Source organism: Orcinus orca, chromosome 3 (assembly GCF_937001465.1).
Source record: "Orcinus orca chromosome 3, mOrcOrc1.1, whole genome shotgun sequence".
In the NCBI taxonomy this organism is placed as follows: Eukaryota; Metazoa; Chordata; class Mammalia; order Artiodactyla; family Delphinidae; genus Orcinus; species Orcinus orca.
In genome coordinates this window covers 118,980,515-119,006,941 of record NC_064561.1, presented here as the reverse complement: position 1 = coordinate 119,006,941, position 26,427 = coordinate 118,980,515, and the positions used below count along the sequence as shown (strand labels likewise).

The following is a 26,427-nucleotide window of genomic DNA, read 5'->3' as shown; positions in this document are numbered from 1 at the left end:
CTGAGCATTAAGTGGTAAAAGGCAATAATAATTCAAATGATGGTAACAAGCCAATGCTAAAAAGAATGCATGTTCTGTGTATCCAGCCATTTCACATGAACTAACCTCGTTTAAAAGAATACATTTTCCATTCACTGTGCACATACGTGTAATCATTTTGACTAAAATCAATTGCCATTATCATGCCAACTAAATCTGCAGTAGAATGTATTAGTTGCCAGATACCATACAAAATATTGTTTAAAATAATGATGGTTGAATCCCGGAAATGAATAGATGCAATTTGTAATAATTAGTTATAATGCCAAGAAACACTCCAGAGAGAAAAGTTAATGTTAATTTTGAATGTGTAGTATCTCTAAATTGCTATGGTAAAGCTTATGTTATGGTAGCGAGAAGTGGCATTTTATGCTAAAATATGTTGAAACTTAGAGATGAGCCTAATTGCTTTTCTTTCTTTCCTGAACATGGTAGGACCTGATCGTTGCAAAATGAACCCGTGCCTTAATGGGGGCACCTGTTATCCTACTGAAACGTCCTATGTGTGCACCTGTGTGCCAGGATACAGTGGAGACCAGTGTGAACTTGGTAAGATGTTCTCGCCTGAAAGACTAGCGCTTTTCCAGAAGATGTACTGGGGGAGAATTTATATTGCTTGAATCAATCAGAGGATTTCGGAGAAACCTATGTGTAGATGAATTACATGTTAAGTGAAATTAAAATCTTAGAGTAAGTTAAGTAGGGTGTGGGAAGGAGGGATAGATATTTACTGAATTTTGTTGATATACCCAAGACTCAGTGAAGCTTACTGGGGTCAGCTGTGTCTTTGTGTGTTTTTTACACATAGACTTTACAAATGTAAAGTAGTGTTAAGTATTGACAAATATGTTGATCTGTCCCCACATCTGCATATCAATAAATTATCAATTTAAATACAAATTTTGTAAGAAAGCTCTATTTAAAAAATAGGAAGTTTTTCTGTTTTGAGATCACTTGTTGCTCTCATGTGGAAAAGGAAAGCTTCTTCTCTGGCTGTCCCCAGAGACCAGCCTCACCCACCTCTTCCTCAAGACCTTGTGACATTGTTGTCTTCCTCCTCTCTTTTGGGTTCCAAAGAATATCAGTGTCTCTTTACTAAATCAGCTCCTTTTACTCCCATTCTTATTTAGGTTTCCTTTTCCTTAAAAAATGTTTTTAAAAAGGACCCCAGTTTTGATTTGGCTGAATATAGATGTTGACTCTAGAAAAGAAATGATGGGATCTACTGACTAGGTGCTCCTTCCGGCAGCACCATAATGGTTTACTCATAATGATCAAATAAGGAAGGCCCATGGATTACACTTTAGATTACACAGCAGTATTGAGATAAAACCCCCAGCATTCATGTTAAAAGAATACTTATCTTTAAAAAAAAAAAAAGTCAACAGAGCTAGTAAGCTCAATTTGTGTACTAATCAGTGAGGATATAGAGATCGCAATAGATAACATTTAAGAAGTAATTATATTTTAAATATCAAATTTACATATATATGTATAAAAACATTTCTGTTGCCCCCATTCTTTTTCACATTACAATCAGTTAAAAATAATTTAATGAGTTATTTTATGTGAAGCTGTTAGATCAGTGTGGGCACTTAGCGAACACTATAAAAGTATTTGCCAGCATTATTATATAATATTTTTCCTAAGGCCATTTCTTTAGGAAAGAATACAGTATATACCTCTTAGAAATTTAATTTACTTTGTATATTCATTTTTAATACTTAATATAAAGATTGATTAAATTTTTGGTGGAATTACAAAATGCTATGGAATAAAGGCATTCATTTCATCACAAGAGATCATAGAGGTCTATGTTAGAAAGGTTGCATTTGATACAGATTGAAGTTGGGGAAGATTTTGATAAGTGGGAGAGGGGGACTCAACACAGCAAACAAAAGCACAGAGACCACAAACTGCAGAATGCATCCGAGGGGCTACGAGTATTCAGGATGCCTACTTAGGGGTTTGTGAGAGAGAAACATTGGGAAAGAGTATTGGAAAGCAGGTTGGATCTAGATAGGTCTAGGAAGGTCCTGGATCCAATGTACTGAAGGGGTTTACTTCATACTCTAGTCAAGTGATTCTGAGACTTTAGCATGCGTGAGAATCCCTTATAGGGCTTAGTAAACTACAGTGTGTTGTTCCCATCCTCCACAGTATCAGATTCAGTAGGTCTGGGGTGGGCCTGGGGACATGCATTTCTAATCTCAGGTGATGCTGATACTGCTGGTCCAGGGGCCACACTTTGAGGACCACTGCCCTGGATAATTGGGGCCCTTGGAATGTTTAGAAGCCAATGAGTAAAATTATCTTGACTGTGTCTAAAGAAGATGACAAGCAGCAGAGTGAAGGATATATTGGAGAGGGAAGAGCCCAGAGGCTATGCTCAGTTAAGCATTTTCAGTGTTCCACATGTGAGGTTATCAGAGTGTGAGCTGGGATAGGGAGTGGGAAGGCTAGGGGGATTCTTTATTGGTTTTAGGACTAATGTGACTCATCTAAAAGCAATGGAGATAATGACCCTACTCTGAATATATTTGAAATTTTCTTCCGGTTGACAGATTTAGCAAATAAAAATATTAGAAGATCAGTTAAATTTGAATTTTGGATAAAAAAAGATATTTTTTTTAGTATAAGTATGCCCTAAATAAAGCATGTGACATACTAAAGTTTCTCCTTTTTTTAATCAGAAATTAAAATTTAACTGGCTATCCTGTATTTCACCTGGCAGTCTTATACTAAATAAGATCCTTTGACCTGTTTTGAAAGTACTTTTGTGGCCTTTTACGATTTTGTTTCAGATTTTGATGAATGTCACTCTAATCCTTGTCGCAATGGAGCCACGTGTGTCGATGGGTTTAATACCTTCAGGTGTCTCTGCCTTCCAAGCTACGTTGGTGCACTTTGCGAGCAAGGTAAGAGCTCTTGCAACATTTGTATGATGAACAGGTTGATACTTCAACTGTTAATTCTAGACAGCCCTTTTTTTTTTTTTGAGCAATTTTGGCCATGTTGCAAATTCTTTTTTGCAGAGGAAATTCATAGGTTGCCTAAATACATTAGGTTTCCTGATGTGTTCGTAGCTCACAACATCTGAACAACAGTGTTGATTTGATCATTGTTGCTTTACTGATAGAATGGAATTGCAGACAGGCACACTGAACTGAATTTAAGGACATCTGTCCACCTAAAGGAATGTTGTTGTATGTATTCCTCCTGGGGACAAATTAGGCATTGATTTTAATCCATGTATGTGGCTTGTACCAAGGAGTATTGAATTCAATGTTAGTTGCCTTTATTTTCTCCCCCTAAGCATGTGAGACTCAATGGGCTTATTGTTCATAGTCAATCATCTCTGGAGAATGAGTTAATACAGTTGTGTGAATACGTTCGTCTTGGCTTGGCAAATAATACAGAAAAGATATTGTGAACCAGGTTTCTTTCCTACTGAAGAAACATCTACTTTTTCTGAACGAAAGAAAGGCTTAAATTCATGATGGCTTGAATCGTGTGATCCCTGTAATTTGCATTTTATGGCCAACATAAGATGTATTTTGGGTGGTTTTTTTTTTTTTTTTTTTTTTTGCGGTACGTGGGGCTCTCACTGTTGCGGCCTCTCCCGTTGCGGAGCACAGGCTCCGGACACGCAGGCGCAGCGGCCATGGCTCACGGACCCAGCCGCTCCGCGGCATGTGGGGTCTTCCCGGACCCGGGCACGAACCTGTGTCCCCTGCATCGGCAGGCGGACTCTCAACCACTGCGCCACCAGGGAAGCCCTTGGGTGGTTAATGGTAACATATCTGAGCCCATCAATCAGAAACAGATTGCATACTCAGCACACTCAGTTTTGGACCATCGATTTCCTCTACTTAAAGTCATACGGTGGTTTGGCTTTGACAAAAGTGCTTAATGCCAAACTTCTATTCCACCAGACAAAACGAAAATGAGTGTCTAATAACTCAGGCACATTGGGTCTGGCCTCACCTTCAGCTTTGCAGCATTAATCTGGATGGCACCACAATTAAAGCAAAAGTAAAAGGAGCATGCATTGAATTGCCAGTGGAAGGGGATGGGCGATGCTTGGGTTTTTTAGGGTTGTTTTTTTTTTCTTTTTCTTTATTGCATAGGATGGGTCTGTTTCAGAATTTTAAAAGGTAAATATGATAATTGACCAGACAAGATCCTCTTCTTTAAGAAAAACAGTGAGAAAGATGCTATTTGTTGAAGAAAACAAAAGGGTGAGATACTTGAGACATTCATATATCTTATTGATAAAAACGATTCTGGCTTCGCTTAGTTCCAAGTATAAGGAGTGATTCAAAAACTCATTTGTTCAACAAGTGTTTATTGAGAACCTGCTGTCGGCCAGGCACTGTTCTGGGAACTGGCGATAGAGCTCTGAATAAAACAATGTCTCTGATCTTCCTAACCCAGCATAATTCTTGGCAGGGAATAAAAAGAGATAGTATTTGTTGGATACTTTGTAATTTACCATATGCCTCCAGGGTACACCATTTCCTTTGGTTAATAGCAGTATTTCTGTGGGTTAAGTGGGCCAGAAATTGAGGCTCAGGAAGGAAAAGTGATGTGTTCAAAGTCACACAGCTAGTAAATTAGACAGTGGGCAAAATGAACCTAAGTAGCCTTGGAAAGCCCAGTTTTTTCTCAGTATCTTCACTCTTCTAAAGTAACTTTTAAATATAAGCATTTTATTTAGATGTGAATCTGATAGATTCAGCAGCAACATCCTTGGAAGGGAGTTTGGGACCAATTACCTTTTTCTTCTCTTTAAAAGAATATTAAAGAGGAAAATTTTAATTTTTTTTTCCATTTCTGGTACCACCTGTCAGGTATATTCTATTTTATCTTAAAGCAAGTTTAACTTTCATCCACATTATTTGCTGAGAAACAGCTATCCCAGTCTGTTTACCAGATGCAGCTGTGCTCCTGTGATTTATTGCCAGGACACTGATTTTTTTTTCCTCTTTCCAGGTTGCCTAAGAACAAATGTTTTCTTCATTAACAGCAGTATTGTTGTCTAAACAGTTTTCTATCCAAATTTCGGTGATGACTGTGTTGTTTCTTCAGCTGACCTATTCTGTTCTCTGCTTTAGAAACTTCACAACTCCCAATAACTCTGAAATAGGGGACACATTTGGTGGAATGATAACAGATCTTAAAATCTAGAAGAAGGTCTTAGAACATTGGAGAGACAGTTCTGTACAGTTTGCCCCCAAAGTCAAGATACAGCTTGCCAGCCAGAAGTGCTGAAGTGTTGACAGTTTCTTAAGGCTTGAGGGCTACATGTCAGAAGTGTTGAAAACGTTACCTATATAGCATAAAGAGAATAGATTTTTAGTGAGATTGTTTAAGAGTGACAGTTTCAGCTTCTGTGGTCACGAACAAGTGTTGTCGTACCCTTCACCTCCCCCGAAACACACAGGCAAAACTAAATCTGGGACTTTGTAATGTAACCTATGCGCTATGTGAGTTTTAAAGTATAAGAAATATTTCCCAATGTAGGATAACACTTAAGAAAACATCAATCCAAAAGAGTTGCCTTTTAATAGATGATATGTATGTCACATTATTTTTAGGTAAGTTGGAAAAAACAGACTGCTTCTGAAATTCTCCTTTCAGAATAGCCTCCTAGAAGCTGCTGCTTGATACATAGTCCTTAATTACATATGTGATGAATTCATGAATAGCAAAAATTAGGTGAATCAGTGTGGATATTTGGCTTTTTTAAAAAATAAAAACTCGTCTGTTGTGTGATTTGCACATTATTTACAATCATTGGGAAGTTATGAGAGTACAGATAAATAATCTGTCCCTATTTGGTTTTAGCAGAACCACTGCCTCTATGTTTTGGACCCATGTCCTGATAGGAATATACACACCTGCTAATTGAGGAAGGCATTATAACAATGTCGTTGTCATGCATCTAAATTTTAGGATCCTTTGGTGTTTTGTGTGTAAGAGGAAAAATACTTAATCTATCTCAGTGATAAAAGACAAAGAAAGAAAACCAGACTAAAACCATTTGGGTTAATAGAGGATAAGAGTGTATAGAATAATTTTTTTCTGATATATTATTCAGTAAGTTACGGCTCCTCTAGAATCTTAAACTGCATGTCTTCAAACAAATGATCATTTCCAAGGTTAAGGGAAGCTATGCTATTACAATATCATATCATTGACTTTGTCAGTAAGGGTAGTCTAAAAAATTTTCCAACTCTCCTCCCCTATAAACTAACCCCTTCATATGTGAAGATCTGTTTCCTCCCCACTCTTCCCACCTCACTTCTGAAATCTTCCATGGGAACTCCCCCCCTCAGAAAAAATCACTACATCCAAGTAGCCAAAATAGGCTTCACTCTTGGGTGCCAAGTGCTACTGTGATACCACCTAACTGTGTCTTGAGTCCTTTCCTGTGAAATTTGGTGGTGTCCAAACAACTCTGTAATATAACTCAAAACTTCCGGTGCACATTGTTTAAATCAATTAGTCAGCTGGCTCTAACTAAGCAACAGGCCTGATAGACTAAACTGAAATAAAGACTGCTCTCAGAGATAAGCTGCATCTGTTGTATGATTATGGTCTAAATCACTGAAGCCAGGAAAAAATTAACTCTCTCACCATGCAAGCTTTCCCAGAATTACAGGACGAGGAGGAAACGCAGTGAGAATCAGGAGACAATCTGACTTTCAACTTGACCACCAAGTCAGACATATAAAACGAGCATTCATTTCATCTAGTAGAGTTTTATCTTCATCAATCAGTAAAATTAGGGGAGGGGAGGATGATCATGAGAGAACCTGGAGTTTTCACAGTGTCTCCAATTTCATAAACTTCGCAGTTTTGTTAGTTTTTACACGTAACTAGTTCAGTATCTTTGTGAGATGTTTCGTGAAAGTTAAAATTATTTCTATTGATTACTAACATACAGTTTAATCTCACCTGTGAGTGGGCATGTCCAAGGGAAGATTGCCAATGAGAATGCAGTTCTAGGGACTTCCCTGGCGGTCCAGTGGTTAAGACTCTGCGATTCCACTGCCAGGGGCACGGGTTTGATCCCTGGTCAGGGAACTAAGATCCTGCATGCCGTGTGGCACGGCAAAAAAAAAAAAAAAGAGAGAATGCAGTTTTATGAGCAAGACAGCTTTCCTATGAAATACTTAAAAACTGGCAATCTAGAAATTATAGCTGAAGCTTACTGCCAGTGCAAAATTTAGACATATTTGAAAAGTGTTTTCATCTCACCAGGATACTGGTTACAGTGTGCTTGTTGCAAAAGAGAAAAATATATATTTATATATACATACACATATGCATATGTGTATATGGTGTGATGGAATGAGGGGTACTAAATTAAAGTCATTCTTGATAAACTTCAAATCCCGATGCTTTTGCACTGGGAGTTACCTATATTCCCTCTCATTTTGGGAAAAAGGCTCACAGTCCTTAGCTATATCCCAGAAGCTGCCGACTGATGAAGAATTTTTTTCTTCTCTTAGTAAATCTTACAAGAGGCTGTGGCCATCCAGCTCTCTCTTCGGGAAGTGGGAAAGGACTATTTCCAGAGGCTTTGAAGTCCTTAAGCAAATAGAGCATTCATAATCCTTTTAACCAGAATTCTTATCTTATCACTTGAATGATGCTCTTTAGAAAAGTTGTGTTGGCAAGGAATTAGCCCCAATTGCTTCACAAGTGAGTCAGTAGACACTGCAGTCTAAGGAGGTTTTGAATGGCCCCTTTTCCAGTTTTTCTCCTGCTGAAACTGGCTTTCATCAGGGAAAGAGCAGTTCGATAGTGCCTTTCCAGTCCTAAGATGTATTGCCACCACTTGGCAGGAATAATTTGGGCTCCCTTTATCATAATTTCTTTGTCATCATGACCAAAATTTGTGAATCCCTTGCTTCGAGGACATTGCATTGATATTGGCTTGGGTCTTCTATGAACTTTTGGATGGGTGAATCAAGTCTGAATGACATAGATGAGTTTAATAATCCCCTGCCTTGTTTCTTCCCAGACACGGAGACATGTGACTATGGCTGGCACAAATTTCAAGGGCAGTGCTACAAGTACTTTGCCCATCGACGTACGTGGGATGCAGCTGAACGGGAATGCCGTCTGCAGGGCGCCCATCTCACAAGCATTCTGTCTCATGAAGAACAAATGTTTGTGAATCGTATGTACCAAATATACATGGGTTTTCTGAAGCTTCATTCATTCTTACCACCTTCTTACTTTTTCCTATATCTAACTGAAAACAAACAGCTTTCTCAGTTGTGACTCGACTTATTAAATCCTTCATCTGTGAACTAAAATCATCTCTACTACATAAGCCCCCTACTTTGAAAAACATTCAACTGTAACATAGAAAGGCATTTCATGGTTTGCCAGCAGTAATAGTTGAAACAGCATGCTATAGGTCAAATCATATGAAATTACTATTTGATCATATTTTGACTTAAAGAAATGACCACCTCTTATGTTTCCAGTCTAATTCTTCCCAGGCTTTTGGTCTCTGTTTTGAATATGTACATATGCTGTCTAAAGTAAAAGAGAAAATTGCGTTCAGTTATTTTTATCCCAGTAATTAAAATTGAATTATAAATAGCACCCTAATCTTATCCTCTGTGCATAATTGGTTCTCATCCAAGTTTCTAATTATTTTAGACCATAGAAAGTGGGCCTCATATTAAGAACATGAATTGAGGGAGACTGAAAGCTAATGAAACTTATTAACAGAGCTGTTTAGTAACTCCTTAGACTATAGCAAAGAGAGGAGGGCAGCTAGCTTTTATGTAGAAAATACGTAGAAATTTTTTGCTCATGAAGCATTATTTGATGCTCTATTAAATATGTTCTCGTGATGCCTGCTATCTCTTAGAAGTTTGTTAATTTGCAATCTGAGTAGAGGTTCATTTAACTTTTTTTCATGGTGTCTTTGCCTGTGACTCATTTCACGGTGAAAGTAATTATTTTTGAGGAAGTTTTGCAGATCTGTCCAGTCTAGGTGTTCACCATTAAAAATGCTTTGAGAAGAAACATGTGGCTTCCAAAATGAGGCTAGCATGGGTGAGATCTGTCACATTTTATTGGTTCACTGAATTTTTGCCAATTGCACAGTTTAATAAAAAAGTAAGTGGAAAGTTTGTATCATGAGTAAAGACGGAAAAAAATGCTTAATTGTCGTGCACTGCTAGGGAAATACTTGTCCATGTCTGATATTTTAATGTTTCACGGTATTTGCAAACTAGCTTTTTGGTTTAAAACACATTGGGCAGAAGAACAAAAGATAGTTAGACCATGAAAGATTTTTATGAGCAACTAAACAGAAATCCAGCCAGAAAAGAGGATGCATGATTCATGCCAAAAATAGTTTGCTTTGATACATTTCGTCCATATGTGGGAAAGATAATAAAATGTCTGTGTTGTTCCCCTTCTCAGGTGTGGGCCATGATTATCAGTGGATAGGCCTCAATGACAAGATGTTTGAACATGACTTCCGTTGGACCGATGGCAGCACACTGGTAAGTTACTGATGAAAATGACACTGATTCTAGAACTTGGTACTGTGTGTTGATTGCAGAGGCACGTTAGACTGGAGACCAGTTAAATATCTTGCTCAGGGTCATTCGGTGAACTAGATGGGGGTTAAAAATAGAGGTAGTTCCCTGACAACTGATCCATCTACCAGTACTCCAATCAAGGTGGCGCTCTTAAAAGAATAGTGTATCTGATTTCCATTGAACCTGTAAACCACAGGCTCAGCAGAATTGCCTCAGGTCTGTATTTCAGATGGTTATCTTTGTTTTGTATAGCTTCAAAGCGAAAAGGAAAATAATACACATAAGAGAAAAGGTCCTTTAAAAAATACCTTTTCTTCTTACATAATTGCCCTGGAAGTCTGCTATAAGGCGTGGCTCATTTTTATCCAAGCAAACATGATCATTTTTTACATCTTAAAAAAGATTGTTGAATTATGACCTTGTAAATTTCTTTCCATTCACTCTGCTGACTAATTATGTGGTTTTTTAGCTTTTTCTACTTCTTGAAGAAAGGAGTGATTTGATACCCACATCCTTGAGTAAGCTGCCATAAGGTTCTTAAGTCAGGATGGGTGAAGCTGTTTTGAGTCACTACTAGTAAATACACAAGTCTAATTCTTTAGAACTAGTTCAAGTGTGGTTAGCTATAGTGGTGGTTCTGGGCTCGGGCTGTTCGTTAGAATCACCTGGGGAGCATAATTAAAAAACTGGTGTCTAGGCCTCAGCTCAAATTCATTAAAGCAAAACCTCTGACAGCTTATATTTTCTAAGTGTTCCCTGTGTGATTCTAAAATGCAGACAGAGTTGGGATCCACTGGGCTAGACAGTTAGGTGTAAATTCAATTCTAACTTAGATAAACAAGAGGAAGACTTGAAAATAAGCACACACAAAGAGTTTAAAAATTAAGTTTCATTCATTACTGCCATTCATCTGGATTTAATGAGTTTGGCAAAACGTAAAGTTCATTCTAGAACAAAGGCCAAACGAATAATTGTTTTCAGAAGTTCTGCTCTGCCTGTTCAGGAAAGCTTCTCTGTGCTCTCCTGGACGTGCCCCTCAGTTTATGTCTGTGTCACTCCTTGTACTCAGTGCTTTGCACTCATTTATTCTCCACAGTAACTTTAAGAGAGGCATTAAGCATTTTATAGGTAAGGCAAGGGATGGTCAGTTAGGCTAAGCTATTTGCCCACAGTCACAACGCTATTAAGTGGTGAAGCCGTAGGCTTTCTCCTAGCGGGTACCTCCTTGACTTTAAAAAGGGTATCCCTTATCACATTTTGCCTTTAGGAACCCTAAAATAAAGCCTGGCTTGCCCTTTCTCTGTCATCACTCCTTATGTTCAATCAGCACTGTTTGTCATTTGTGTGCATAAGTAGATTATTTGGCAAGATGCAGAAGAAGTAGGGAAAGTAGATTGTTCATAAAATATATTCCCCGTAAGGTATAGGATTACATCTCCTACATCAATAGTCTCATTTTCTTCTAATTGTCCTGGGTGGATGGTATATCTGCAATTGTTGTATCTGTATGTTTTCATTTTGCTGAAATGAATAATAATTTCAGGGAGATAACTTTGGTCAGATTAGTAGTGGTTGGTATAGCATGACTTCTTATGTATTCATTTTCATTGAAGATAGACAATTTTGTTTTTACTAATTTAATTTATAAGTGAACATAAAAATTAAAAGGGTTTTTTCCTTTATATTACAGATAGTTAAGACTTTTTATAATTTTATTAATGTATATTATAAAGTATAGGCATTTAGTCAGTTTTCCCTTGTTGAATGGAGGCTTCATTCCTGTGGGAGAAATTAGGTCTAGGATACCCGCTATTAAGTCTTCCTCCCAAAGACTTTCCCTTATAAGTGGTCCAGTAAAAGTACAGGCTCTTGTGAGCTGTAGTGCAGAAGCTAGAATGCCAAGGACTCAGGTGGCCAGTTGCAGTTGCTACTTCCTTGTGCCTTGCAGACCTGGACCACGACTTATCTCAAAGTGTAACTGTTGGCTGGGTGCCTGTATGGTCCTGCCATGAGCCTAAAATAGTTGCATTTGCCACAGTGAAATGAATGTAAAGTCTGTCATTTGCAACATACTGACCTGATAGGCCAAGTCCCTGACTGATTCCAGTCTGTCCTTGGTTGTATAGAATTGATTTGTATATTTTGATTCTCAGCATTTTTCTGTTTTACTGGATGTCTATTCTGGTCTCTCCAGTAGCAATTCAGCTCTTCAGAGAAGTGGTTCTCTTGCCTGCTTTTTATTTCGGAAGGTGTGTAGGATAAGGCCCTATGCCCCCTGTGAGCTTGGTTAATGGGACTGAATATTGGCTTATAGCTGGCAGATGAGTGAGGTCTGTAAATTATCTTCGGGAATTTATCTTGCCTGGCAGGTGCCATCCAGGTGTGCTTGATTTCATCACATGTCATTATTCCACTATGCTGAAGCAAGCCAACTCAACTCATTTTTTTGTCTGTGTCCATTAATTTTTAATGGACTGTGCTGTGAAATATACTGTGAAAAAAATAACTTAATTACAATTTCCATAGTCTAGACTGGTCCTAAATTTGGTAAATAAGTGGGCATTGCACTTTGTCGAAGGAGAAATATTGATCTTCCTATGAGATTTTCAGAGGAAGATAACATAACCTAAGATAGATAACTATACAACATAAATAAGAAACTTACCCTTAATTAATTCACATTTTCTAATTGGAACCTAAGGGTTATGGAGAGAGCACCAAGGAAGGGCCTCAATGTGAAGAGGGCAGCAAATGAATTACATACACAAGGCAAAGTTTATCAAAGAAAGGACACAAGTAAATCCAGGAAAAACTCTGACGGACCCTTGGTTTCTTCTTAATTCACTCTTTGTGTAAAATAAAAGTGTGCTAAGGAGTGTCCTTAACTTTGAATATTTTGGAACAGAAGAGACCATCTGCCCAACAGCCTGTCTCCCTCCCATTTGACTGATCTCTGGCCCACTTTCTGCTTTTCTAACCACGCTTGCCTCCATCCCTTGCTTTCAGAGACAGCCTAGGTGTCTCTTAAACTTGTTTGTAGTTCTCTCTGCAGCCACCATCCCCTTAACAGGTTCCATATGTGCTCAGGCCTTTGAATAAAATAGTTCTCCTTTGTTTCGCTGTTTACTCCAAGTGTCTTGCTTTTGAAAATATCCCTAATAGTAAACTCTTCATCGGGAAAAGCAGTATCTGCTTACAATTGGGAATGGTGTTAACTTGACTGCGTGCAATTTCAAGAACTTTGTTTATGTTTTAGAGTGATTTCTCCCCTCTCCCCTCCACCCCCATTTTTTGTTTGAAAGGTTTATTAGAGCTTATCCTTCTTGGGAGGTAGAGCAGTATTAATACAAAAAGAACCTTTGATATTTACTGTATGTTATCTTTTGTTATTCAGTCTTAGAGTAAAAATAAATAAGTTAATATTAGGTCTCAATTTCAATCAGTTCTTTTCTTGAAATAATTAAACTTTGCTTCCAATAAATTTGTAGTGTATCGTATTTAATACGATTATCCTTTCTAGCTAGACTAATTCAATTTATATGCTTATACTAAATTAATAATTTTATTTGGCCAAGTTATCTACTTTGCCCTTATTCTTCAGATTCTGATGGATTCATCCCACATTATTGGTTTCTATAATAGGATGTTGATATCACTAATAAAATGCCAAATTCTTGCTTTTATTGGATCTTTAAAATCTTTTTTATTCTTTATTTGGGGTGTTTACCCAGTAAATTTCACAAAAGTATACTCATGAACAAAATTGGTTCTAGCCTTACCCTTGTGATTTCTATTAAGGTTATTTTCTCTTAACACATTTCAGTTTTCACTTTGTCACTTGATTTCCTACTAAGCAGGCACATTTCAGTTTGTCCTTTGGTTTTCTACTCACCGGTCATTCTTTAACTTGACTATAGATTTCTAACAGCAAAATGCCCCAAGTGCTTATTAGAAAGCCTGACAAATAACTTCAATAATGAATTACTTTACTTGTCACCCAAGTAATGTCTTCAAAGACACTAAGTTAAACCATCCAAGTTAAATACACATTAAACCTGGCGAACTTGAACAAACATTTCTTATCTAGCTTCTGTACTATTAGCTGACTTTTAAGTTCTTTCTTTAACCTATTGTTAAATGAATGACTAGTCTGAAGTGTTTTCCCCTAGATCTGTTTTTCAGTGCCTGTGACCTTCCTCTCCCCTTGCTCTGAACTCTTGTTACGCCCTTTTTAATTCGGCAAATGTCTTCCTCTTGCCTTCAGTATAAAATTCTGTAATTATTATCAAGGCATACCAAGCCCACTTACTCCATCTGCTACTTCCTAAGCTGTCTCATCTCAAAATACCCACAGTTCCAGGAATAAGCCATGACATCTCACTTCTGCTGGTCTTTGCATCCACTTGCCCTCGTGCTTAGAATGTTCTCACCTCTTGTCCTAATTTCATTTGATAAATGTTTGAATACCTTGCTTAGCCAAGAGTCACCTTCTTCCAGGAAGCCTTCCTAGCTGGGTGTGACTAAGAGCTCCTTCTCTGTGTTCTAGAAGCCCTTTGTACCCTCTTCCCATCCTACCACTGGCCTCTATAGTGTTAATTTACTGACACTGAGCTTTCTGAGGCAGAGATTAACTTTCATCTCTATTTTTTCTGCACCTAGCAGAGTGGTTGACAAAAATAGATATTTGAATGATAATCAATATCCATACATTGCTCAACCAATTCACTTTGTTATCTTTTCAATCCTGAAAGGACCAATTAAGTCTTTTGGCTGAATCTCTATATGACAATTCTTGTTTATCTAAATTAAATATTTTATTTAAAGTTGTATCAGTATGAAAAACATTAAAACATAATAGGTGGTACTTCAAATATGACGAAAAGAAAACAAATGTTTCTCAGAAACAGAAGTATGTAGCTGAGCATAATGTGTCTTACAAAAGTTATTAACCCAAAGGAAAACAGACGTTCCTACTGGAAATGATGACAGTTTTGTCCATGGTTGTCCCGAGAATACATAAGCTTTGGGAAGAGGAGATGGAAAGCAAACTTTTCAAAGGTTTAAGTTATATCAGGGCAGATTTTCCATGAAGTTTTAGGAAACTGACAATTACTCAAAACTTTGACTTTAAAAAACCTTATTATCCAAATCCAAAATGTAGCGAAACAAGCAGAAGGAAATCTCACTCCTAAGTGTTCTCAGCTCATTTCATTTTTTATAGGTTGCTTGACCAAGGATGACTTGGTTGCCTAAGGTTGGACAGGTCTTCCTTTATTTATCCACTATCTGAGTCCATTCTTTCAAGCACAGAGGGAGCCAGACATCAGGGAACACTATGGAATCATTTATGTTTCTCCACCTATATACACCCTGGCAAAATCTTTTTTTTTTTGCGGTACGCGGGCCTCTCACTGTTGTGGCCTCTCCCGTTGCGGAGCACAGGCTCCGGACCCGCAGGCTCAGCGGCCATGGCTCACGGGCCTAGCTGCTCTGCAGCCTGTGGGATCTTCCCGGACCGGGGCACAAACCCGCGTCCCCTGCATTGGCAGGCGGACTCTCAACCACTGCACCACCAGGAAAGCCCTGGCAAGGTCATTTTTACAACTTGCTTTTCAACTACAGACTGTGGTGTGTCCATGGACAGCACAGTTAGGGAGATAGTGGAAACCGGTAGGTGCCTTAATCACACTACTTTTTATAACATGACTCCCTAACCAATGGTTTAAAATCAAGCTGTGGACCTCAGAGATTTAAAGCTGTTACCGTCTTGCCCCCTCCTCTCCCTGAGCCCCAGGAATAAGATTCTCGCAGTGGCAATTCTCCCGAGGTCTGTATTGCTCCCTTCTGTGTGCTCTTTAGTGAGCTCCCGCAGCACCTCAAAGCTCAACCCTCACCACTGGGGATCGGACGCTTCAGTGGATCAGATGAAGTTACTTCAAAGGAAAATGTCACCTTAGGTTGCATTGTCCAGAGGTTGAGGATTGAGTAGAACTGACAATCCAGTTCTCTTTTTAAAATGTTGAGGAGCTTTAGGAAAGTTTGATTTGTAAGGAAAAAAACAACCAAAAAACCCTCTGACTCTATCCTTATACATTAAAAAGAACATTTTCTACATCTCTTTTACATTTTCCATCTGTCAACTCTATTTTGTCAGCACTCAGTGTCAACCCATGCAAGGCTGCTGGCTTGTCAGCTTCCTGGGAAGTAGTCACGGCCTTCTCACTCTCCAGTGTCCTGTTTGGAGAAAACAGAGACTTCCTTTCCTCTGCACTTTCTGGATCTAGTCAGAAAGTTCCCAAACAAGTTACTAATTCACAGATCCTTAAATGTCTTATTTTCTAGCTCTAACCAACTTATCTTGCCCCTTGTTAGTTAGGATATAGATTCCAAAAGGCTAACTGATAGCCTTTTGTGCTTAAAAAATGCTACTTGAAAAAAATATTTCTGGAAGATAACTGAATTTGGCTTTTTTTTTTTTTTCACTTTGATAAACATGGTTGAGCATTGGCAAACTGCCACACCTAGAATTTGGGACACCCACTTGCCCTCCTGGTTATGCTGCAGAGTTAATGAAGGAAAATAGCCAGATTGGATGTGGAATTGACTTTAAATCCAGAGACCCATTTTCTCCTTTCATAAATAAACATGTTAGTCTGTCAAGCAAAGTATGGTGAGAAAAAAACCAGCTTTTAAAAAGGTAGAAACAATAAAGAAATAGCCTTTAACCCAGGAAGAGACACCTAAAAAGGAGTAACTCGCAGGCCATAAACCATTATTCTTTTTTCTGCAGGAATGTATTATTATTATTACCCTTTTATAGACACAGAGGTTCATATCCTCCTCCCTCTCCCAGATGTCTTGGACATTGAAAAGAGAATCAAGAGTATTAACTAATTCCCTGTGTTTTCTAAGCTGGTTTGTAGGTTTGAAGGATCGTGAATGATTTGGCAGAAAACAATGATGCAAAACAAAACCCCCGGGGCTTCCCTGGTGGCGCAGTGGTTGAGAGTCCGCCTGCTGATGCAGGGGACATGGGTTCGTGCCCCTGTCCGGGAAGATCCCACATGCCGCGGAGCGGCTGGGCCCGTGAGCCATGGCCGCTGAGCCTGTGCGTCCGGAGCCTGTGCTCCGCAACAGGAGAGGCCACAACGGTGAGAGGCCCGCATACCGCAAAAAAAAAACAAAAAACAAAACAAAAACCTTAAGTTTTACTTTTTCTACATGAAAATCTTAGAAGACTTCCTGTAAAGTGTTTGCAGATGGGTGTGTGTTGGCTATGCTGTGGTTTTAGCTCCAAGTCAAATGCCACTTCTCTGTGAGCAAGTCACACTGCATATCAACATTAATTTAATTATGTTAAATCTCACAGGCTTCATTAGATTAATCTAAAAGCCAAGGAAAACATGTGCTGTTTCTTCATTCTTTAACACATTACTCACCAGTAGAAGAATTTTCAGTTTCTTTTCTGAAAGACCATTGAGCTCTTAGTGAACATTTTTACTTGTGTTGCAGTTCAGTTTGATTTGAAACCAAGAACTGGTTCTTCTGATTGTTCACATAAAATATATCGAGCCACAGTGTAGTTCTAGAACACAAAACCCTCCTCTCCGCCTTTCCCTTCCTTGAGTGCAGATGGCTATTGACGGGCAAACAGCTGGAAGAACAATATTTACCCACCACTGGAAAATCATTTCATATTTGACAAGATTCTCCTTGAAAAAAAGCAGCATTTATCAACGTGGTAGTTCCTTTTCACAGATGCTTTTCCAACAGTGCTCTGTGAAACCTTAAAAATCACACATGGTTATTTAAATTTAATTGCTAATTAGTTTAAGGCAATGCATAGCCATGGAAAAGGCCAAGAAAATGTTGAATGGGTTTGGCAGTTTCAAGTTGCATTTGGATGGTGAACACTTCCTGACTGAAGACCTGTACAAACAAACTTGGGGCGAAGGAACCCACTGGCACCATTCATGGTGGGGATTAAATGCAAGTGGCTTAGTGGGGCTGTGCCTGGGACCCCGTCTCCAAGTGCTCTCAGAGTGGGAGGAACTCACATCCTTTGGAAACTGCTGTGGATAATTACTACTTTGTAGGGCAGTGAGCTCATGCTATTACACAAGATTAGTGCTGTGCTCCAGAGCTGGCAGATCCTCTCTCCCGCACAGAGATTTGCCAGCTAGGAAAATAGTGGGCATATTGCCACTTTCACAGCTATCAGGAGACCCCGAGTTAGTTTTTTTCCCTTCGACATATTCATGTTTGTAGGATCCCACTCCAGGCTGCCAGCCTTGGGCAGTGACACCAAAACAAACGTCTCTTTCTCCTTTAAAACAAAGCTGCTCTTTTCCTTTTGGTTGTTCAACTAAAAGACAACAGCCAAACCATAACCTCCTTTAAAACATAAATAAACAAGGACCCAGACCAGAGTAACCCGCAGCAAGTACGCAGATCAGAGGAGGGTATATTTCTACCTTGCAGTGAGGTCATTTGCCCCAACAATTTAAAGAAAACAAAATTAAATATAATCCCCCACAGACTGCAAACAAATGCCTCTCGTGACCACAGCCATCGAGGGAAAAAAGGCATTTTAAAGTTAACACATGTTTTGATTTCTCTAATAAGCAGTCCTTCTAAGCTCCCGGCAGATAACTGTTTGACCTGTGTTCTGAAAGGTGAGGGCCGGGGGATAAACCCAGAGTGGTTATCCTGAGTTCTTTATTTAGTGCAAAGGTGGTTTCTTATCAGCATATGTTTCAAAAGGGTAAGCCGTCGTCTAGGGACTGTGTTTTCTATTTGGAGTTTGCCTTTATCCTTTGGTGGTTATCTGCTTACCCCTGGCATCGACTGCATTTGGATGTTATTTGTGGCCATGTGAGTACAGCAGTGGCACTACCGGTTCCAGGTGATAAAAGGAGTTTGAACACAGAGAAGTCAGCTTTTAGTACAGGTGTCATGTTTTTATAGCTAATCTACATAAGTTTTTACCTACAAACAGACTAAATCACATGCAGACATTAACTGTGTGCATTGGTGTTTATTTACGATCTGCCCTGTCCTAAGGATTTTAGGTGGCTATTATAGGCTTTGCTTCTGATGCAGCTTCACTGTTGATGCAAATCATCTGATAATTTTAAAAGGACAAATAGAAAAAAATAAATATTGTAGTCGAACGTTTTCGTCAACTGGAAAATTCAGATTATAGCTACATTGGCCTGTAGCTAAATAGAATGGAATTGGTAAATACTGTTTAGCTGAGGTCTATCTTTTAACGAAGTGTTCTCTTCTTACTTTTCCTCACAAAACTGAGGGAACCTATCACAGATAATCCTTTAATCTTTTTTTCCATATGGAGGAAATAATCATGGTTTGGGGTGGGGCGGGGGTGGGGGGGACGTCTACATTGCTTTGTTAACGGTGACTTAGTTGGTAATTCAAAATCTAATGATGGATGGATATCACCACCTAGTGGCCGTATAGTATTTTGCATTTCAAAACTTCACATTCCCAGAACTCCACTTAGGTCTCTGCAGGAATAATATTCTCTGTGAATTAAGTCCCTATAGCTTTGGGTTTTAAAATTCTAGTATGAATTGCATTATATCATGAACCAGAAAGTTAAATGTGAAATGAGATGATTTTTCAAATGCAGCGTAAAGCTAATGCATGGAGTCACATGCTTAGTAAAATCCTAGCAACTGAGGTAAGCATTGGGACCAATCTTTCCCGTATCTTCACTTTATACACAGTAATAGCAGTGGAAAGTTTTCCTTGGCTGGCTCCCTTGGCATGTGAACCTAGAGGACATTTTTGGTTTTCTTATGAAAATTTTTTTACAGTGAATTAAATCAGCAGTGTTTGGGGGAATAGAGAGTAGGTAGAAAGCAGAGACTGGACTGTTCGTGGAAAAAAACTCCAAATTATAGCTTGACGCCTTAAATTCTCCCAACAATTACCATAATATATTATGTCAGAGCATGGCTTTACTGGACAAATGTCAAGAGCGGTTTTTATCAATGGAATGTGTGCGGTTAATTGTTTAAACATACTTGGCAACACTCATAATAGTTCTAAAACATAAAGCCTTTAATTGGCCATTCAAGATAATCTAAATTACAGTGAATTTTAAAGAATAAAAGGTGACTCAATCTAAGCTGAAAAACTATAGGTAAATACTTGGGTAGGTACAAGGTGGATGATAGAGTAGGCCCCTGGCAGATGCAGATTCAAGATTTGTCATTTCAGATATACACGAGAGACCCTGAAGATCCACAAATATGAACTATTTCGTACTTTTTGCTCAGGCACAAATTTGGACTGTACCCAATGGCTGGCTAGTATGTAAAAATCGTTCAATTAGCTGGCAAGTTTGTCCAATAGACAGCTCAGTTTTCCCATCTCTAGGGGTCTGTTGATGTTTATTCTACTAACTATTTAACCATTTTGGACCTTCTGTATCGTATTTATGGTGGGGACCGCTCTGCTACACAGGTCTGTGTGAACAAGGGCATTCCCAAAGGTCTATCCTAGATATATCCTTCCCTGTTGCCAAGAAATACTGTATTGGTAGGGGTGTGTGTATGTGTGTGTGATGGTAGTAAATCTCAAATTTGTGTCCCACAAAAAGATGAACTTAAATTTTATCTAGTGTGTGAAAATTCCATTTTCTTTTTATTAGAGAGGAAAAGAAACCAAGAGATTCTAAACAGAGTGTCTAACTGTTTAGAACTAGTTAGTGCCCATCGATTATCCTTTATAGCTATTTGACCAAATTAAATCGTAAAATCTCAATGAAAAGAATTTGAAATGGGCCAAATATTATGGAGAAGGGCTAGTTATCAACTAAGTTTTGATAAGTCCAGTTGCTTTGAAAACTTCTTAGTTTTAAATTCTGATAAAAGGGATTTAAAAACAAAACTTTTTCATGTTCCGGGAATTCTTTCTCTACTAGAGGTGGAAGCATGACCTTATTATCTTCAGGGTTTTGAATTTTGAATTGACATTATCTTCTAAAGACAAAAAAAATCTTGATGTGGAAAAGCAAATACTATTTTGGAATGTTGCATGAAGGGTAAGTCATTCTACGGTTCAAGAACCTTCCATGATCCAGCCTTTTCTTTTCAACATCCAGCTGCTTGCATATTTCCTCATAAATCGATTTGCTTATATATGTATCATATAAAGGACCAGCTGGGACGTGACTGTCACAGCAGTTAACTGACTAATACTGGATGGTCTCGTTTCCTTTCTTGAACTGAAAGCAGTGCTCAGAGCTGAACCAAGCAAACTCCTTTTGTAAAGCAAAGCAAAGTACCTGATTTATTTTTAAATCTTGTGTATTTCCGAAATAATGCTTTTTTAAAAACCAAAGTATAGTTGATTTACAATGTTGTGTTACTTTCAAGCGTACAGCAAAATAACTCAGTTATATGTGTGTGTGTGTGTATTCTTTTTCAGATTCTTTTCCATTATAGGTTATTACAATGTAGTGAACATAGTACCCTGTGCTATACAGTAGGTCCTTGCTCTTTATTTTATATACAGTAGTGTATATCTCTTAATCCCAAACTCCTAATTTATCCCTCCCCGCCCTTTCCCCTTTGGTAACCATAAGTTTCTTTTCTATGTCTGCGAGTCTGTGAAATAACACTTCTTTCACCTTAGAAAAAAGACAGTGATCCACCTCTAGTTCAATTACATTAGAGTTTTCTCTTCCATTTGTTTTGTACATGCTTGTGATATTAGTTATCTGCTGAGATTCAGGGCCATTGATCATGGTGGTGTGTATTTTAAAGATAAAAGATCATCCGGTATCTCTGAATGACAGTTGGGACTCCTAGATACTATATAATCAGAGTCACCTTGAAAGGATGTAAACCCTGTCTGACTTTAGTAGATTGCTGGTAACTTTCAAAAGCAGAGACCCTACCCCCATCCCCAAACACAACACACACCTTTTCCCTCCCCTTATGTTGATTGAATTAAGTTGGAGACTTTGCAAAGAGCTGGGAAGGAGAGAATAACTCTTCAGCCATTCTGCTTGAGACACCTAAGTCAAGTTTGTCTTAGATCTGTGGAACTGAGGTCACTCTCCGAGAGTGGGGAATATTGGCAGGCAGGGGAGTCCCGTGTGCTCCAGAAGACCTGCAGGATAATTCTCCGCTTTTATGTTAATATAAGACAGAAGTAAATTTTTGACAATAAAATACAGATTATTTGGAATAAAATAATCTAAGTATTTGTAAAGTTTGATAGATTGTAATGAATAACTTCAGTCTGCTCCGACTTTGTCCTCTCAATATCAGGATTGGTTCAAAATGAATTCTCTGGTTTGTGGAGACAATTTTCATTCAGGAGAATGGTACTTAGCTGTTAGATTTTGGCCAGGATTTTAAAAATCATTTTATGCTTTTGGCAGCTAACTTGCTTGAATCTGATTGGGGGGAAAGGAAAGAGAAAACAATAATTGAAAAGTTAATAAATCCAGTTTAGTTGAAATGGTTGTCTTTGGGGCACTTTTTTTTTTTTTACACATACAGAGAGGTAATCATTTAATTGGAACACTACAAGTAACTTTTTCATATAGTGTACAGCATTAAGCAGTTCATACTAGGTATAAAAAATTACCTCTTAATAAAATGCATGTTTGTTATAGAACATGTAGATGAGTTTACATCTGAGCTGGCTTTCCTTTACATCAACTATGTGACTTTTATGTCATAATTTTCTCTGCCATCAAAAGAGAACAAAAATGCACAGTAATCTAGGGGTTTCTTTTCAGACATGGGATTGATCTAATTCTGGTCTCTGGGGGAAACAATGAGAGTTCAAGGTCTGGAATGGAGAACATGAGTCTCTGAGACAAAAACAGGCTAAATCAGCATTTATTTTTGTCAACAGTGTTAAAATGAATTCTCCCCAAGCCATGCTGGCTTTTTGGAATAATTTTAGTTTGCCCATCCAGCCCTAGAAGAGGGTCGACCTGGGCTAGATCACCCAGGATGTTTGCTTATAATTCCAGCGAGGAGAAAAAAATCCAGATGGGAGCAAGAGAATTTTTCTCTGCTCATTCCAAGAGTCTACATTTCTGTATGTATGAGACACCGTCTATGTGAGAGAGGCTCGATTACATTCTTATAGCTCAGAATTGATTTCCTGAGGAGAGCTCTCTTCCTAACATTTAGCTTTAGTGAAAAAAATACATTATTGAACCTAAAATCAATGATTTATTTTTTCTACTCTTTTTCTCTGCAAGTGATATTAAATAAGGCTATAAGAATTCAGGAGGAAACAAAGAAAGTTGTTCAGAAAACTGGAGTTTCCTTTGCTAAGTCAGTTTGGCAGTAACATGGAGCAAAATCAAAGCATCCTAGCCAAAATAAATCTGCACAATGGAGCAATCAGATATGAGGTAATAGTGTGACATGCCTGTGGGTATCAAACATTCTTGCAAAAACCACAGACTTAAAATTTGGTCCTGCACCATTAAGCCACAGTTCTGCCAAGCAACAACACAGATCACTGCTGCGAGCCAAATGCAATTCCCACCCAAAACAATTAAATCTTTTACCAGAGGTCTGAGCCTGGGAAGCTTAAGGCCTGAGAATTACTTTGGTGGCATGGAATCAGAATCTCATTTCAGTGTGAAAATGAGATGGTTATTGTTCAGATCAGGAGGAAATGTCAGCTGCAAAATACATGGCAGTCGAGGGACTTGGATGACTTGAAGTGATGTTTGTTGAGGTTAGATTTAAAAAGTGTTAGCTAAGAAATCGGTAAGTTCTTTCTGATTGCTGCATAGCTCATGTTATAATGTTCATTTTTACTGATTAGAAAAATAATTTATGCTCATTCAAGGGAAGTTGGAAAATCTGTAAGAATATATAGAATAAAATATTACCTTAGTCTCATATCACTAGATATAAACTTTATAACATTTTACTGCATTTTCTTTGGGTCTTTTGCATACACACACACACACATAACTGCATCGAGAGTATGCATAAAATTCGGATTATTGTACACTTTTAGGACTTTGCTTTTTATTTAACTTAACGCTTCTTTTAGTATCTTCCATCTCCTTGTATAGTTCTCAAAGCCAAGATATTTGATGGTTATATAATGTCCCATTTGTCTGGCTATACCATGATTTATTGAATATATATTTGCTCTATAGATTTTTCCCACTTACTGCTAGTGTAATATTTTAGATAAAATGTTGTTCATATCTCTGATTATTTTTTAGGATAGCATTTTAGAAGTAGAATTATGAAGTCCAACGGTAGGAACTTTTTTTTTTTTGTTTTTTGGCGGTACGCGGGCCTCTCACTATTGTGGCCTCTCCCGTTGCGGAGCACAGGCTCCGGACGCGCAGGCTCAGCGGCCATAGCTCACGGGCCCAGCCGCTCCGCGGCATGTGGGATCCTCCCGGACCGGGGCACAAACCCGTGTCCCCTGCATCGGCAGGTGGACTCTCAACCACTGCGCCAGCAGGGAAGCCCAAGGGTAGGAACTTTTTAAGGCTCTTGGTATGTATTGCCAACTGTTTTCCAGACCGGTTATTTACTTCCGCTGACTTTGTGATTGTCTTGCTTGCTGTTTGCCAGCAGCAAACAACATCTTCGATCAGGGGCAAGTATGGATAGGGAGGAGCGCAGCACACTCGGGGGTTCATTATTTCTAAATATGAAATTATTTATTGAACAACACCACTATGTGCCAGGCATAGCTCCTGGCACTGGGGATACAGGAGTAAACAAAAGAAGCCAAAATCCCTGTCCTCAATGAGCGTACACTCTACTAAGGAGAAAAAATATAATAAGTAAGTAAAATGCATAGGATATTAGAAGGTAATAAGTGTTATGAAGAAAAATAAGGGAGATGAATAGTGTGGTAAGGCCAAGGAAAGGGGAGCACTGCACAGTTTACACATGGTATTGGGATGCTGGAAAATTTTCCACCTTTGAGGACATTCACTGGTTTCCTGAAAGAGGTTAGTTAGAAAGTAAACTAGAAAGTATTGAGCTCCAAAATCCAAATTAAGTATATGAGGAACTCTGGGATCCTTCACCATGAAAAGTATTCAATTTAGATCTTTGTTAGTTTTAAGGAATTCTTATTCTTTATTAATTTAATTTTTCATTTTATCCTGCTTTAATTCATCTGTTAAAGACAGCTTAGTCATACAGCAGCAGCAGGCTGAATGTGACGTTTATATCTGCATTGTTACTCCATTTCCTTTTATGTTATCTATTAAAGGAGGGTAGCCGGCAAAAAAAAAAAAAGGCAAAAAATAAGACTTGGTGGGTGGAGGGTAAGAGATGGTAAGGAAAGGGAAATAAGCAAAGAAAAGGAAAATAAAGAAATAATTAGAAACCCAGGTCAGATCAAATGTCAGTTCCCAGTCCTAGGAAGACCTGCCAGACAGAGTGCTTTGGTGAGTACGGTCCTCTGAGCATCTTTCCCAGGGCCACCTAGGGGGTAGCTCAGTGGTACCATTCAGGCTACTAGAGTTGAATTTAAATCCATATAATTTCTGGATTTCCACCAGAGAAATAAAAACACCCTTAATTCTGTGTTTTGGAAAAAAGTCTTTATTAAGCTTCCCTTGGTTCTTTGAAGTTTTATCACTTTTCAGAGACTCTTCTTTACATAGCAGAGGTCTCTTGTCTCCTATCTTAATTTTGGCACGATTGAGGTGTATTTCAAAGCAAAGCTAAGCAAAGAGATTGAAGGAAAAGTAGAAGGTCTCTTAATCCTGAGGTTTTCAAACTTAAGGTCTTCTTCTCACAAATTATTTTATCAAAGATCTAGGTTTTTACCATATTTTAAAGCTTTAAAAACCGCATTATTTTCTGAGAAGAAAGAAACATTAGAGCCATTCTCTAGTATATTTATTATACATTTTTAAAAGACATAAAGATAACCATGGTGCTTTTGGGAGTAACTAGCAGGACTGTTTTTTGGCGTGCTCTGAATTGGAAACAATTGCCTTAACTCATATACAGTTCTTTCTTCTCTGACTCTGTCTTTTTCAAATAAAATCTCTTAACTCACTGTTTCAACCACAGACTCATTTTTCCCCCCCTTGGTTCTTTTTTTTTTTTTTTTAATTTTTATTGGAGTATAGTTGATTTACAATGTTGTGTTAGTTTCAGGTATACAGCAAAGTGAATAAGTTATACATACACATGTATCCACTCTTTTAGTTTCTTTTCCTATATAGGTCATTACAGAGTATTGAGTAGGGTTCCCTGTGCTATACAGTAGGTCCTTATTAGTTATCTATTTTACATATAGTAGTGTATATATGTCAATCCCAACCTCCCAATTTATCCCTCCTCCCCCTTTCCCCCTTGGTGACCATAAGTTTGTTTTCTACACACAGACTTATTTTAAATTTAATTCAAGGAAAGACTAATAGATCTGTAGGCCCAGAAGAAACAGTCACATTTGCCATTGTCACATAAATCTGAATACGTATTTCTTTCATATGAAGGAAATTTGTCTCCACCAGTCTGGTCAGCATTAGATGTGATTTAAACTTGACAGTAGGCAAAGCATATTGGGAAAGCGATACCCAAGTTGAGCCAGAGAGACAATGAACAAACACGTCCCATATCACATTCTAATTAAGAGACCGGAGGCTAGAAAGCTTCTCTCTTATTTATGGTCCAATATTATTTTCATCTCACTAAAGTTTGTTATTTTTGAATAGGCATAAGGACTATGTTTTTCATATAATTATTGGTTGATATGGAGGTCACATTTTAAGGCAACAAAAATTTGAATGTAAACCTAAAGTCCT

General features: G+C 38.2%; 1 protein-coding gene across 3 annotated transcripts in view; it reads left to right on the top strand.

Moving 5' to 3' along the window:
- The window catches only part of VCAN (versican), a 113,902-nt gene that overhangs the window by 79,106 nt on the left and 8,369 nt on the right, over positions 1-26,427 (top strand). For all 3 annotated transcript variants that reach the window (XM_004281633.4, XM_049708299.1, XM_004281634.4), the window contains 4 exons: positions 475-588; positions 2,844-2,957; positions 8,075-8,233; positions 9,499-9,581. In XM_004281633.4, coding sequence (XP_004281681.1) covers positions 475-588; positions 2,844-2,957; positions 8,075-8,233; positions 9,499-9,581 — 470 coding nt within the window. The remainder of the gene's footprint in view (positions 1-474; positions 589-2,843; positions 2,958-8,074; positions 8,234-9,498; positions 9,582-26,427) is intronic.